The sequence below is a fragment of the Vitis vinifera genome, chromosome 4, assembly GCF_030704535.1.
Source record: "Vitis vinifera cultivar Pinot Noir 40024 chromosome 4, ASM3070453v1".
Classification (NCBI taxonomy): domain Eukaryota; kingdom Viridiplantae; phylum Streptophyta; class Magnoliopsida; order Vitales; family Vitaceae; genus Vitis; species Vitis vinifera.
The window spans coordinates 18,992,484-19,010,176 of NC_081808.1; the positions used below are offsets into that span (position 1 = coordinate 18,992,484).

The 17,693-nt window shown below is 30.2% G+C and overlaps 1 protein-coding gene across 1 annotated transcript; it reads right to left on the minus strand.

The window, feature by feature from the left end:
- Positions 1-726: 726 nt before the first annotated feature.
- On the minus strand, positions 727-1,886 carry LOC100263254 (probable calcium-binding protein CML41). Its single transcript, XM_059736390.1, has one exon. The coding sequence runs from the start codon at positions 1,464-1,466 to the stop codon at positions 906-908; it is 561 nt and encodes a 186-aa protein (XP_059592373.1). The 5' UTR covers positions 1,467-1,886; the 3' UTR covers positions 727-905.
- Between the last annotated feature and the right edge of the window lie 15,807 nt (positions 1,887-17,693).

Here is a 17,693-nt window from a genome sequence, read left to right on the forward strand (position 1 = left end):
TAAATCATTGTGTTTTCTTTTATTTTTTCTCAAATTTCTTTATTTGGAATTGTTGCAGTAATCTCAACATGGAGTCTATAAATAAAATATTATTAAAAAAAAAAAAAAAAGACCATTTCTTTTTCAAAAAACTAAAACTCGGCTTTTAACCATTCTTTTCCATTTATTTCTCACCATTTTCAAGTTTTACAACAGCAAACAATTCCAAGAATCATTCCAGAGAGGACTGGTTTGAGCATCAATTGGAAGTGAAAAAGTAGTATACAGTTTGTCTCCAATCTTATGTCAATCTGCAGATCCCAATCTGCTGAATCTCGGCCCAAACTTCCAATGATGAGTTTTGCCTCCACTAGATGATCAGGTCATCAGGTCCAAACTTGAATCAACATGGATTTTCCTTAAGGTTTGATGTAACTATCTATAGCGAATCATAATCTGTCCGTGATTCCACAGATCCATTCAATATATATGACAAAGATCGGCGAACTCGTGAAACTTGTTTTACAGGCAAAGCCAAATCGACACTGCTGCTTTAACTCAGCTTCACTTTCTTCTTTTACAGCTAAAGCCAAATTGACACTTCTTTACCTTTGCTTCAGTTTTGAGACTCCGGACAGATGGGCCTCCTCTCATCATATGACTTTGTTGCTCCACCCATGAGTGCAACCATGCAACAACCTGATCACCCCCATTTTTTTCTTTCTTTTTTTTTTGGGAAGAAACCAATACACATAAACCATGATTAATTACAAACATATCAAGCAAAGCAACAGTCGTATTCTATTTACAAACTACACTTCTTAATCAACAAAAAACAGCAAGCCTATTTTCTTCAATTCTATACCGAATAAGGACAGGTACGATGATGAGGTGTCTTTTTATGTTTTGATTTATTTAATATGATGTTAAGCCATCATTTGATGAAACTCCTGGAAATCCAGCACTCCGTTGCCATCTATATCGAACACTTGAATCATGGCGACGCACTCGTCGTAGGATTTCTCATCTCCCAGGCGATTGAACATCCTTTGCAAGCCTTTGGGGGTTATGCACCCAGACCCCTTCTCCAATTCGAACATCTCAAAGGCCCTTTTAAGATCCTCCTGATTCCCGTCTTCCCTTTGCATCAGCTTCACAAAATCCTGAAAGTCCAACAGGTTGTCACCGTCCGTGTCCAGATCATTGATCGCTGCTTGAGCCTCTTCGTGTGACATGTATTCTTGAATGGATCCAAAATAGGCTCTAAGCTCTAGTGCTGAGATCTTTCCATCCCCGTCGCTGTCAAAATGTCGGAAAACTTGTTTCAGCTCATCCTCCTTTGCGTTACCTTTCGGCTGAAGGGAACACGAAGGGGAGGGAGGAGAGCTTGACGCCGAGCTGGACTTGGGTGAACGCCTATGGAGACTTAACCTGAGACTCCTGTTAGAGAACCACCTTGCTGGTTTGAGAACTATTTCCGCCCCCATTGGAAAACAAGAATAGATTGTTTCATGGAAATAAATAGCATGTACCTGCTTATATAGAGTGCAAGGCTATGAAATTAGTCTGAAAAGAAAACTTAATTCAGAATAAAACCAAGATGGGACTTGCAATGAAGCTGCGAGGAGAAGAGGACTCGTGATTACGTGAAGCTTTTGCGTGGGAGGAAATTGCATGGTAGTTTCCTCGGGGTCCCAATTGACAGCACCACCAAATCTAGGAATATCCTTTCACTCTCCTCGCAAGTGTCGTACAGAACACCCTCCAAACTCCCAAATCTAGTTGCCAGATTTTCCCAATTCATGTGCCTCAACTACTAATTTATTACCCTTCGGCTTCAAATGCCACCCCTACATCATATACTTGACCGTCGTAGTCCAATATAGGGTGAGGGTGTCCGTCAAGCGCCTAAAAGGCCAGTATAACAGCGGCCCATACTCCTGCAGAAGGAGAGAGGACATTTTGACCTGATAAATATTCGTATGTGGATGTTAATGATTTTTATATACAACAAAGTAGGTTGTGATGTTGCAAACACGGGTTCTCTAGTCTTTATGATCTATCATGACTTCTGGCCCAACGCGCTTCTACATGCATCTCCTCTTCTTTTCATGTGCTGCCCTCCCTGCAAAACTTTGAATATTTTCAGCTTTCTCAAAGACCAAGACCACACAACAATATTTCTCTTTCCATCCCATGACTAAAAAAGTCTTAATAAATTTAGTGTTTGTAATTTATTCTTAAAACAATATTTCATAAAATAATCTCAAGTGCATGGTTTGTAAAGAGCAATTTTGCAGAATTTCTAAGCTGTGGGAAAGATAAAAAATCTATGAGTTGTGACAACGTAGTGCTTCTATTTTTAATGGTGGGAGGGATTGTCGATTCTGATCAAAGTATGATGTGACAAATATTAAATTTATATATCATTATAATTATAATTATAGTTAATTACAAAACATAATGAATTAAAAATTATTAAAAGATCTCGATTTTTTACTTTTAACATCAAATGATCAAATCATAACAAGTGCAAATTTATTAGATTATTAATATTTTTAATTTTACTACATGGTGCAAATATGATAGATTTGAAATATCATTTTCCAAGGCTTTGCTCTCTTAATATATTCTTTGTCACATTTTTTGTGATCAAAATACTTAGATAGATAAATAAGTAATTAAATGGAGGATAAAATCTCTTTAATTAATATCACTTTCAAACAAGTTTTAACATTGTGAAATTTAAGTTATTAAAAAATACTTCAAATATATAAAATAAATATACAAATAAATGAGATTAAAGTATAAAAAAATAAACTATGGTATCAATGAATGGATCGTTAGGTTAGGTTGAATACAAATAAATGAAATCAAATTACATATGTAGTTTGTTGTGATTGGGTGGTGTTTGTTTCTTCTTGATTAAATAAAAAAATGTAAAATATTTGATTTTTTTATACTGATATTAATTAACATAATTAAAATAAATTTATTATTAATATGTTCAATTTAATTATATTGGTATATGAACGAATTAGTTTCAATTGAATAGAAAAAATAAAACATCACTTGGTGTTAATTTTTTTTATTTATTAATATACCAATTGGGTATTATATTGAGATCTTATAAAATATTTTCATATTAGTTGTCCAATAACCCAACATAAAAAAATGTTTTCTAATTTTGAAAATACTTTTAATAAAAAACATTTAAAAAAAATTATCAAAATAAGTTTTTTTAGAATAATTTTAAGATATTTACAATTATTTTTTGTATAGACTTTGTAATTAATAATTGAAAAAAGAAATACTTTGAAATTTTTTTATATTATACAATACCTTGTATTTATGAGAAGCTTTCTTATAGCCTACGGGCCCCACCGCAGCTTGGCTTTTTCTACAGGTCTTCGTCCAATTGTCTTGGTCCAGCCCAACCTTAAAAAATTAAAAGATAAAAATAAAAATAAAAAGATGGGATGCCCTTTTTCCAACCAACCGCCAAAAGTATAAAAAGGTAAACTTTTTTTGTCTGAATGAATAAAAGAAGGAAGTGACAGAAACCACTCGTATTTTTTAGATTAGCTTTGCATTGACTTTTGAGCCCATGGGAATCTAAGTGCGGTCTTCGTGCACTCATCTCTATGGTCATCATATAAATAAAATTTATTTTTATTTTTATTTTTTATTTTTTATTTTTATTTTATTTTAAGAAAGAAAATTCACACACAAAACAACAACCAATCATGTCATCAAAAAGTGATTAGGAAAAATCACAAATAGAAGAACATTTCGCTTCAATGAATACCCGATTTGAATTATACACCATACAAAAATCATTTGAGATTAATTGTTCTTACTATATCATACATGGTTGAGAGTTATTAATCTCAATTGGTGTCGGGAGGCAAAGATCAAACTTCCCACAAGATTTCCCATCTTTTGCAACTAGGGCATAGAACAATTAGACCATCCCACTAATACATACTTAAGAAAAATTAATACATCTTGAAGAAAATATGGTACATTTGTATAAAAGTTATGTACATGAGTTATTTGACATTAATTAATGACAATAATTTATATTTCTGATCCCATAATGCACAGCTGAAAGTTACTAATGTCAATTAATATAAAAAAGAATTAGATACATGCTTCTTAAATTCTTATGCATTTTTAAAAGAATTGGTATATCTTGAAACAAATGTGGTACATTTTATAGGAAGATTTGGTACATTCTAAGATTTATCCATTTTCTCTTGGGAATGTACTAGAATTTATGAATAAGGTACCTAATTCCTTTTGATATTAGTCAAGGATACAAACCTTCAACCATACATAATGGGTAGAGAGTATAGATGATTGTCATTAATTAATGACAAATGACACTTTTATATACTCTTCATACAATATATATATATATATTTTTTTTTTGTCAACATAATATGCGAGATTTTCTTTAGAAAGATCTGGTACAATTCAAAATATACCTATTTTTCTTATAGATATATCAAAATTTATGAATGGTATATCTAATTCATTCTAATATCATTTAAGGATGATAACCCTCAATCATGCATGATAGGATAAGGAACACGAATGATTGTAATTAATTAAGAACAAATGATGTTTCTACTAGCATTTATATAATGTATCTCTTTTTCAAAATAATTTATTAGATTTTCTTCAAGATGCATATGTTTTTTTTTTTTTTTGTTAACATTGTACCTATGAAGGATATACCTATTTCATTCTAACAATATTTGAGGTTATTAATTGTCATACATGCGTGACTAGGTGATGAAAAATAGATGATTGACAAAAAAAAAAAAAGGTTGTTAGCCACCCAATACAACTAGAACCAATGTTTGTAGAACCAGACCGATCATTGAATCGAAAAAGTTATCGGTTCACTGGTTGGATCGATAGTCGAATTGGTGATGTCATAAATATATAACTCATATTTCATTAAAATTAAGAATAATTTTAAGTTATCGGTTCATAATTTTATATATATATAGTATTAAAATTATAGTATTTCATTTTTTTGTATTTAATGTGTCCATTAATTGATAAACATAAATATAAATGTATTAATATATCAAATTTGATTAAATAGAATATGTATAATATTTACATATGAGAAGAAAATTATAACATTTAATTTTATCTACATATCTATGCATTTTATTATTTTAAAAATATTATATTAATTAATTTATATTATTTTTATATTTATTGTTAATAATTATTATAAAAAATTGCAAAGAGCATTAATATAAAATATTGTTACCCATATTTAATAACGGGATTCTACAGCATGATGATTATTTCCTCTTTTTGTAAACCTTAGATCTGAAAGAAGAGGAAAGCTGCCCAATGGGTTGCATGACGAGTGGGCTGCTGGAGGGAGGGGCCCCTAATGTTGTAAAGCATGCCTGGTGGGTGGAAGACTAGGAAGATTTTGGGCCCAATGCGGCCAAGGCCCAATGGCGTTTTGGTTGACCCACACGTTGACCGGTTCATAGAAAACCAGACTATTTGTCTGGTTCGATGGTTCAACTAGTCGGTTTGGTCCAGTTTTTAAATCATTGACTAGAACTGTGTTAATTGAGATATTAACTCCACTCATTTTTTGACATGGGCTTCTTCTTCTGAAAATGATGAATCTAGTGGGAGGAGCTCCCAATGCTGCAAGGCCTGCCTGGTGGGTGGAAGACTAGGAAGATTTTGGGCCCAATGCGGCCAAGGTCCAATGGCGTTTTGGTTGATCCACATATTGACCGGTTCATAGAAAATTGGACTGTTCATCTGGTTCGACGGTTCAACTGGCCGGTTCAGTCCGGTTTTTAAATCATTGACTAGAACTGTGTTAATTGAGATATTAACTCCACTCATTTTTTGACATGGGCTTCGTCTTCTGAAAATGATGAATTTGGTATTTGATTGAATAGTGGATATCTTTTCTATAAACATGCCTTATAGGGGTAAATTCTTCAATAAATATGCAACCTACTATTAGCTATATACCAAGTAGAAATTGACCACAGGTCAAGGAAATGGAGTATTCTAATTGAAGAGAAGAAATTACAATAAGTGAAAATTTAATAGTAAATTATAAAATATTTTAATTCCTAATAAAATTAAGAAAAAATTAATAGTAAATCTTAAATACAATTTTTTTATTTTATAAAAACATATTGTGAACTCGTGTTTTTCACATGCGTTCCCACTCGAATAGCGAGACTCGTTTTCATTTATTTGTGAAAATTTGATTTTTAGAAAAAAAAAATTTTGAGTCGTCACTTATTTTTGTTTTATTTTTTTAAAGGGAAAACAAAATAAAAAAAGAAAACTTTGTGTGACTCTTTATTTGGAAAAGATATGTCTGCAAAAATAGAATCTGGATCCGGTGGTCAGGTTACCTATTGGGAAGGTTTGGTGGTGAGTTGTAATACCCCTCTAAGTTCGTATGTGTATGACCTCTACTAAACAAATTAAAAGAATTGTGACAATTAATTAATTAATTATGAACATAAAGAAAAATAATAATGCAAATGAGTATGTACAAGTCATGGTGAAAATCAATATACACAAAAAATAATGATGAAATCTAATTATAAAAATACATAAAATAAATAACAAGAGAATTATGCAAAATGATTTATTGAACTAAATAAAAAATGATATTAAAAAAAATAGCTTTCAAGAAATTTGAAAGAATTTTATTAAAAATGATTTTTGAATTAATAATTTAAATTTATTTATTTACAAAAAAAAAAGTTTCATTTTATTTTTAATTAATGATTTGATTCAATTTCATTTGTATTTAATTTTCAAAAAAAAAGTTATTTACACTTATTGTATAAAAAGAATTTATTGCAAAATTTTAATTTGGCAAAAAAAATATATATATTTTACTTGCTTTTACAAAAAAAATGAATGAATTTTTACAATTTTATTTATAAAAGTATTTCAATTTGTTTTCATTTAAGAAAAGCAATTTATATAAATTATTTTAAAAAAACATAACTTTATTTGCAAAAAGAATTTTAATTAAAAAGAGAAAAAAAAATTAAATCCTCTATTTCTAAAAAAAAAAACTACTTGTAATCCCATTTTAATTAAGAGAAAATAATTCATTTAAAAAAAACATTTTCTGGACAATTTTATTAAAAATTAATTTATGGAACAACTTTATTCATAAAACAATTTTTGGACAATTTTTATTAAACAAATAAATGTTTGGACAATTATTATTAAAAACATTTTTTTTATTTTTCTAAATTTTTATTAATAAAAAAAATTTCATTTATTAAGAAGAATATTATAAAATTATTATTTTATTAAAACATATTTATTGAATTATTATTCTTATTTAAATAAAATTTCTGATTTGTTCGATAGTCAATTCTATATACACTAAATAAATATATACAAACAAATATTTATAAGAACTAATAAAATTAAAACCAAATAAAAGTGGAAAATAAAACATGAACTCAAACAAGCTTATAACAAACTCAATGTTTTCCTACAACTTTTTGAGTCTCACTTTTTTCCATGAAATTTCATGTACCATGTATCATAAATTCATACTCAGCCAAAAAATTTTCAGAATAGATCCATGCAAAAACAAAAATAACCCAGAGTGTAAATATCAAAAAATATGTAGAGTCCAAAATAATTATTCAAGCCCAAATTCAAACTTCAAATTAGTCCAATAAATTTTCACCAATTAAAAATGGGTCTAAATTAACAAATATAATCCAACAAAAATATTTCACATGTCATAAACAATAATATAAAATTTCTAAATTAATAGCTAAAATATAAGTTCAATTAATCAAACTCAAAACATGATAAATTAAAATAAATCATATTATGTCTAAATTTAATATCTCATAATTCAAGCTTAATTTAATAGGCAAACCTAAATCCATAACCAAAATCAACCCAATTTAATATGTAAACCTACATTCAAAATATACCACAATATTATATCATATCCAAATTAAATAATTCAAATAAGCACAATCATATAAATTATCAACTAATTTTATCCAAATTAACAAATTTCAAATTAATTCACCAACAATAAATTAGCTCAAATTTCACATTAATTTACCATTAACAATTAACCCAAATTTTATACTAATTAACAAAACTCAAATTTTATATTAATTCAACCATCCAAATTTCACAAACAACCGTTGCTATTAAAATCAAAACAAGAAAAAATAAAATAAAGCAAAATGAATTTACACTTTTTTTTTTTGAGACCATGAGGGAAAATTGGAGCTGGTGGTTAGGAGACGGAAAATGTATTAAAAATAAAGGTAAAATACTAAAAATCAACAAATAAATAAATAAAGAGAGTGAGAGAGGGGGGGGGGGGGGGGGGGGGGGGGATGAAGGGTGTCAGACATGGAGATGGCGTCGCCGGTGGCAGCTCGTCGACGATGACTGGCCGACTACGGGTATGAAGATGGGTTTCATGGAAAACCAAAAGAAATAGAAAAAGAAAAAAGAAATGGGGAAGGAAAGAAGAAGAAATGGAAGCAGGGTGGGCGTATGGCAATGAACTTTTTCAATGGGTATGGCCGTGGAGGGTTTGTGGGGAGGAGGGAAAAATTGGAAGAGAAAATGGGGGCCGTTCGTGTCTGGTTGTTGTGCTGCTGGAAGGGATGAAGGATGAAAAAGTCAAGAGAGGAGAGTAGAAAAAGATAATATAAAAAAAAAGAAGCTTGGTGTAAGGGGAGTGGCTTAGACGTAGAGAAGGGAATGGGTAAGGAGAGTAGGCACTACGAGGAGAAAGAGGAAGACAGAGGAGAAAGGAGAGAGAAAAAATAAATGAATAAAAATATAATATAATACTATAATAACAAATAAAAATAAAATAATTTATAAAATAATAAAAATTAAGAATTAAATGATATAAGTGAATCAAACAATTCAGATGTGATCAAAATTTAAATCTAAGGGTAAAATTGAGCTCAATATTAATATAAAAATAAAATTAGGACAAATTTTGAGATCTATACATTTTTTTTTTATATAAATTAAAAATTTTAATCAAATAAAAAGTTAGAATCAAAGTCAAGTTAAAAGTATAAGTAAGATGTTAAAATCATGATTATTCACTATGATTTTGACATGAAAAATTAAAATTTAAAATAACATAAATAATAAAATAATATGATAAAGATATTTTATTTTATTTCAATACGATAAGATTTACAAAATCAATAAATATTTTATAAAATTAACATAAAAAATGTTATATTCTAAATCTCAAAAAAGTAAAACATAATTTTTAAATCTAAATCCTTAATTATCAAACTATTATTATAATTAATGTTTGAAATTATCCAGTGTTTTATTTATAGGTTAATATTTTCAAATTTTTGTCCTATGTTTATATTATATTTGTTTTTATTAATTATTTATTATATATTGTTATTTTGTGTTTAATATGTTTAAAAAATGATATAAAAAAATTAAAAATTAAAAAGGTTTTTATAAGTGTCAAAGGGTAAGTAAGAGAAAGTGACGTGAAAGAAGATGGAAACAAAAAGAGAGAAGATAACAAGCATGTGAGGTGTACTTGTCTTTATCATATCAAAAATATTATTTTAAAAAAAAAATCAAGTGACACTAGGTTAGGTGATTAGTGGCAATAGAAAGGGTTAGGATTATTTATGACATATTGGAGTACATGTGAGAAGAAATATTTCTTTCATTATGTGCTTCTGATGAAATGGGACACTTTGGGCTTCCAAAAATTTTATTTTATTTTTCCAACATTTGGTTACATGATTTTTCTAAAATATTATAGGTAAAAGATTATATCATTACGATAAAAAATGATTTTAAATTTATAAAATTAAAATTTTTTATTTTAAAAAAAGGAAAAAAAAAAGGTTAAACTAAAAACAAATTGAGTTTTAAAAATGATTTACTGATATTAGAAAAATGAAAATTAACATTCAAATAATGGTTTTACTATAAATGAACAAAAAACATAAGATATGACAAAATAAATATAATTGAGCTATAAATTTTTAATAAGGAGACTACAACTTTAAAAAAAATAGACTTTGTTTTTGTTTTTAATATTGAATGTATTTTAGCTTAATTTTATTTTTATTTAACAATAGTTGATAGAGAGCTTGTGATGAATTTTAATGCCATAAGGTAAAGGATGAAATGATTTAATTAGAGACATTTGATCCCTAGAAGAGCAAGTGTCAAGTTATGACTAAGGATTTTGAGGATTATGAAAGATTTTTTCAATCATACCATCTTACCATAGACCTATGTGATTAGTCAAATGTAAAGACTTTCACCCATGGGCATATGTTTACGTCTCTTCTTACATCACAATAGGGATCTTCTCGAAATATGTTTTGGATTTTTCATCCTAAAGCACTTTTCATTTTTTGTTTGTCTTTTCGTTTTTTTTTTTTTTTTTGGGGTTTTTGGGACTCTCACTCAAAGATCTTCCTTTCCATTAATTTCACAAGGCTACCCTTCATGTTGCCTTTTATCGTGTTTTTTTAGCTCTTCAAGCATCATTACCATACTGTTTTTGTTGTAATTTGGTGTTAGTCACAAACATAATAGCTCACAATTCAATAGTTTCAACACTTCAAACCATTCCAATGAGCAATAGATATCAACAAAGAACTCATGATTTACCATGCTTGAATCTTTTGGGTTCAAATTTTCATTGTCATTCTTCTATTTTAGTTCAACATATTGTATTAGTATATTTTTCATAATAACACCAATAGTACCATAAGAGTTTATGTAAGAGGCATTTATGTTACAATGAGGTTTAGTTCATCTCAGTTTTAATAATTATAAAATAAGGTTTGAACTTGTAATTACTTTTCAAGTGTGATTAGAGAGGAAGATTTTCAAAAATTCAATCAAGAAAATATATCAATCCTAAAAAAGAAATTAAGAAAGTGAAGACTTTAAAGAGAGGATATTTCAAAGTTCAACTTTTAGGATACCTTTGTGTGATTGTTAATGCACTAGGATCATAATGCATTGCATTTTTTATACACCTAGCTCCTTTAAGTTCATCCAACTATTAAATTGTTGTTAATTCCTTTATAAATCAAATAAAACAATAATGTTAAGGAAAAACCTAGGTTTTAATTTGTTTAAAATATTTTTTAAAAGTTAAAAAGTCGATAGCTATTTGTTAGAAAAATTAGGCTAATCCAACCTATGATAATCACCCTAAAGGGGGGGTGAATAGGGTGATGGTCTCTTTTTGTAAATTTAAACTATGTGAATGTAAGAGACAATTATATGCAAGTATATAATAAGCAATATAAATACAATTGCATATAAATTAAAAGAGTAGGGAAGAGAGAATGCAAACACAAGATTTTATAGTGGTTCGGCGTAACCCGGCTTACATCCACTCTCCTCTAGCTTCAATCCCAAGCTTGAGATTCCACTAATTCAAGGCTTCCAAACCAAGCCTTCAAACAATACAATTGGATTATGGTTCCAAATCACCCTCTTGGACTTTTGGCTCTAAGCACCCTTTACACTTCTCAAGAGATATCTTAGTCTTAAACAACCCCTCAAGTGATACCCCACACTTAAGAAACTTCCTCTCAAAGATTTACAAATAAATGATCTCACAACATCCTAGTACAAAAACTTTAAGCTCAAATGATACAAGAAAACTAGGATTGAAAGGTGCACTAAGGATATGCAAGTTTTAGAACAATGGTGCACTCAAAAACACTCTTCCAATGCTCAAATATATTCAAGAAATGTTTGGGAAGGTTAAGCTCATTAAACAATGAAGATTGAAGCCTTTTTATAGAAGAAAAAAGTCAAACTAGTCGTTGGGGGTTTGACCAGTCGAGCTAGGGGTCGACTGGTTGACTAGCCGTTATAATTTAATGCTTGATAGGTGACCATTAAACCTCAATCGGACCTCAACCGGACCTCGACTGAACCTCAATTGGTTGAGGTTCAACCTTGACCGGTTGAACAATCATCTGGAAGAAAGAGAAAGTTTTTTGCACCCTCGATCGGTTGAGTTGGGAGGGGGTCTACCCGGGCCTTGACAGGTTGAGCTGGGGGTCGACTCAGACCTCGACCGGTTGAGCTGACAGTCGACCAGTTCCTCATCCAGTTCAACTGGTTAAGCCGTTTTTGGCTCAACAACTAACTTTTTCAACTTAAAAACCTTTTTAAATAAGTTTGAAAAACATTTGACACAAGGTTTTAGTTGAAAACATGAAATCATCCAATTTTTAAAATATTTAAAACAAAATAACTCTTGGATGATTTTGGTGCATAAGTAAAGAATGTAATGCATGAAAATCCTAGTGTACCAACAACCTTACAAAGAGATCTTATGAAGCTTGGGTCTTGAAAAACACTTTTCTTTGAGGTGGTCTTCTTCTTCATGATTTCTCATTGACTTGATTTGTCTTTATAATTGCCACTTTGGAAATCGTCTTGCCTAATCACACTTGAAATATAATCATTAGTTCTAAACCTTGTTTGTTATCATCAAAATCAAGATTAACCAAACCTTGGTTTCACACTATTGTTTCCTAAATTTGATCTAACCTTAAAAGGTGTGTTTTTGGTGCAATTAGACAAAATATAGGAGAACCGATTGAGCTAGTTAGGCTCGATCAATTGATGAGGATCAAATATCCTAACAAGGTCAAGAAGGAAGTTTCAACCAATTGAGGTAAAATCTCATCCAGTTAAGGCCTAGTTTGATAATAGTCAATTTAATGGCTAGTAGCTAGTTTGATCGAAAGATTAGCCCTAAATTGCGCCTAACAACTAGTTTAAGCTTTTAACTCTAATTTAAAAGCTCAAAACCTCTTGTATTTCATGGGAAAGAGTCCTAAATTATTCTTGAATATCATTTTAGCCTTAAAATGAGTGTATTTGAGTGTATTTTACTTAAAATTTTGCATTTCATTTTCATGCATATAAATCCTAATTTGAGTTATATTAATTGTTTAAGTCAATTTGTAAACTAAGATTGTATTCTCATTCAATTATAAACCTTATGAGGATTAACAAGTGCGGGATCATTTAAAGGGCTTAATAATAAGATATTTCTTGAGATGGTGGAACCAAAATCTAAAGATGATAACTTGGAAACTTTTTTCTTCAAAAGTTTTGTTGTTGTAAGGGCCCTTGAAACCATAATTCAAGTGTAAAGTTAAAATGTCTAGGTTGGAAGTTTTGTTAGTGAAACCTTCATTTAATTGGAGTTCTGAATGTAAGTCAAGTTACGTCAAACTACAATAAAAATTTGTCTTTGCATTTGTCTACTTGTCCGTTATCTATTTTATATGTAATTGCTCGTCCATTTTAATTGCCCTATTATTATTTATTCTTGTTTTTTGCATTCATCCTAGTTCATATTTGTTAAAATTGTAAAAAGAGACTAACATTCAATTCATTCCACCTCTTAGGTCTATACTCAGGTTGGATTAGCATCATAATTCTAACCATTTCCTATTCATTAAACTATCGAGATTTAATCATAGCACATGAACTCAAGGTTTTCATTCAACAAAATGATAATGAAATTTAAATTTCATGATAAACCTACTCTACCTATTATGATGTTCAATAAAGTTCAACTATTAACCCTTTTATGTTGCTCTCTTTTATTGGCAACTTAAGAGTGTCTGGTACAAGGAAGACAATAGAGTAAAAGGTAGTGAAAATTTAAAGTTTTTTGGGTTTAAGAACTACTTAAGCTAGTTGTTGGTTAACTTTAAGCAACTACCACATGTCTTATTGATGCCATCTTTAGGTGTCCTCTACAATAGCCCTATTAGAAATTGAGAACACTTGGTCAAGCCCCTTTTAAAACTAACTTTATGCAAAAAGGTGGCGTTTATAATTACTGCATGGGGCTTTCAATAGTTGGTCATTCTCAACCACACATTCAATAGCTAATGCAACTACTTTCTAAGAGAAATATGACTCTTATTTATTGTCGCAGTGAACCACTACTAGGGCAAATTCTTAGTTAAGTCATTCTATTAATTAACTAATCAAGTCACTATAATTGACACAAAATTTCTCAATTAATTAAGTCACTAATCTACAAAACATTAGTTCTGATTTTCTTAGCACATTGACTCTACATTATGCGAATTATGAAGTGAAATCATCACTAAGAATTCAACCCACCATCTATGGACAAACACTTCTCACACTGAAATCCATTAACCAAGGTATGCTCCATTTGTCTACTTGTGAAGCTCATTCCCACCATTCAATTGAGGTTCACCTCATGATAGTAAGATTGCTACTTACATTAAATCCTAGTGTAAACCATATATTACTAGCTCTAACCCAATCAACAACATTGAGGAGGATAAGATAAATAGATTAGTTAGAAAAGGCTTCTTATATAAATTGACTTGCCCTATCGTAAAAGTATTCAATAGGAAGGTCCATAAAGAAACCTTTTGGAAACCTATTATGAAACGTCTTTCCTTTGTAGTTAGTATATCATGACAATATAGCCTAATGAATATGACTATAAAGCATGGTGTTATTATTTTATGGAATTTATAGATGATTATATACATTAATACAATTATGTTTATTTGATCTGTTTTAGACTTTTCATATTGGGTTGATGCAAAAAAATAAAAATAAAAATAAAAATAAAAATCATCAGGATATTAAGGATAGATTGTAACACAAGTATCAAACTAAGAAATTCAAGGAATTATACGGATAAAAAAAAAAATCCTAAGGCAAATCACTATTTCATGAACTCTAACAAAATAGTGTGTCAAAGGAAAGAGATTATACACTTTTAAATATGATTAAACTTATAATAGCTTTACCCAAGTGCATTTGACAACTACATATTTACACTCAAAATTAATTTCTCCAACCCATATGAGTTGTAAATAGGCAACATGCTAAATCTTGCATATTTGTAGGCTTGTACACCTAAAGTTCGTAAAAATGTTCACATTGGTTCCAATAAGCATCCGAAACTAGGTCATAGAGCAAATAACTAATCCTTAGATACATTGAAGAATCAAAGGAATATGCTAGCTACATATGGTTTTTTGAGCTCTTGTCCTTACTTGACTTCTTATTTAAGATGAATTATTTTCTAACTTAGCTACCAAAGGAGCCATCGATAAGCCTCATTGAAGGATGGTCTGTCATAACACATATTTCCTTTATAGTTAGTACATTATGGCAAATATGCTTGCAACTAACGTAAAATGTCCACACTAATTCCAATAAGCACTAGAAACTGAATCATAGAGCAAATAACTACGTTTCATTAGATAATCTTGAAAAAACAAGGAGAAATGCTAGTTAAATATATAGGGACCCCTCCTCCTGAGAACACGTGCCACACACCTCATGGTGACACGTGGCACGCATTATCATCCGGATTTTTCCTATAAGATACACGGGGCGCGCTTCTCCTATCCGGACTGTCTCAAGAAAGGGCAAACGACACTTATAAGCATAAACATCCGGACGGCTTTCACAATACATCCGGATGACCAACATAGGTCATCCAGATATGATTGTCCGGGTCATTGACTGAAGAAAAGCAAGTCTTACACGTTATCACAAACAGCCTGCCATGGCCCACGTTCCGCCACCTGCAGAGTGAAGGGACAAGATGAAGTGACAACAAGTCACTTCCCACGATCACTTCACATGATCACATACCACGATCTCTGTCAACCGCTCGTAGGGTGATGATGGCCCTACCACCACCTAGTGTCATCATGACAACACAAAATATCTCCCCACCATTAAAGAGAGAAACAAAGCTTCTGATGCTATATATACGAACCTTCACACAAAGAGGAAGGTAAGCTTACGGTACCTAGAAAAAGGCCAACTGATTTATCTTCATCTCCCTAACCATGACTGACAAAACCATCGGAGGGTGCATCCGGATACCCTGTCCGGATGTCTTTTGCAGGTATTACAACTGAATCAAGAACCTATATTAGTTGAGATCGTGCGTCCATCCATTTGACAACTACGTGGATCACCAGGGACACGAGGCCTCAACAATATATATTTGGTAAATAACCGGTGGGAATGTAATTGAAATTGTATTATGAGATGTTAATTTCTTATATGACAATTTTCTAAATAGATGAAAGGTGGATAAAAATCTGAATATATTTGAGATGGTTTCATTATACGAATTTGTTGGGAATCTTATTGAGGATATTGAGAATGACTTACCACTCAATGAGAGTCTACATTCAATTGCACTCTTAATTGAGTCCTAAAATTGAGACATAAAAGGATGAGGGCGCTTTCTCACAAGATGACAGGAACATACTACTAGACATGAGTCCCTAAGATCCCCTAGTAAAAAGTAAAGATGAAATTAAATATCCATAATTAAGAAGGAAGCTTTCATCTGCACTCTATTATAAAAGGATAAATCCTAAAATTTTGAGAAAGCGGTCTTGTCATCTTGTGAAAAATGGAAAGCTAACCATGGTTTAATTATGGTGGGTGACTTACCTTTTAAAATGGAAAGCTAACCATGGTTTAATTATGGTGGGTGACTTACCTTTTAAAATGGAAAGCCAACCATGGTTTAATTATTGTGGGTGGCTTTTTCAAATTGAAAACAAAAAAGAACATGGTTTAATTTAGCATAAAAAACGTGTAGTAAAATCTAGCTTTTCAAGTTCCAAACCCTTAAACTTGGCATAGCTTCAACAAATCTCTTCAGAAGAAAAGCATTATGATGGGTTTGCAAAACCTAGAATTTGTTAAATAATGATTTTAAGAAGTATTTTTAATACTTAAAAAATTTTATTTTTTAAATATTAAAAAAATTAAAAATACTAAATATTTTTTAAAACCACTATCAAACACACTCTTAAAGTGTATTTAATAGTAATTTTAGAAAATATTTCTAATATTTATAATACTTAAATGATAAAAAAATTTAAGTATTAAAAATGTTAAAATCAGTTTTTAAAATCACTGTCAAACGAATTTTTTAGAATAAGTTTGGTATTAATTTTAAAAAATGTTTTCACATTTTTTTTCTTTTTTTAAATAATTAAAGAATAAAAAATTTAAGTGTTGAAAAATATTGCATCGGTTTTCTAAAATCATTCTCAACCGTACTCTTATTTTAAATTAAAAAATTTTGGAATTTATAAAAAGTCAATTATTTTGATTTATTACTTTAAATTATTTTTAAGTTTTAGGTTATAATATTAAATTATTTTAAGAAAAATATTTAATATTAAGTTACCAAGTCATAGAAAGGTTATCCAAGTTTCTTTCCATTACCATTTCCTAATCTTATTTTGGGTAGGAGGAAAAGGAAAGGGGCTCAAGATAACCTTATAATCTTATCTTATGCAGAGGATGATTTGACCGGGAGAAAAAAATCAGGAAATAAAGAAGTGGGAACGCCAAAAAGGTTTACTGTCAGGATACTTCTGTGTTAATAATCCTAAACTCCTAGGGATAAACATGAAGTCGTACATATATGAAACAACCGAGTCTCCCTCGCCATAGCCCCATCTCATTTCAAGCGATGAGTGGAGGTCACAGATCACCTTTGCGTTCCAGTCTGAACCTCACCCAGATAACTACAACAAACCGAGACTGAGTCTTTGGGATGATGATGCCCTTATTTATTACACGACACTACGAAACTA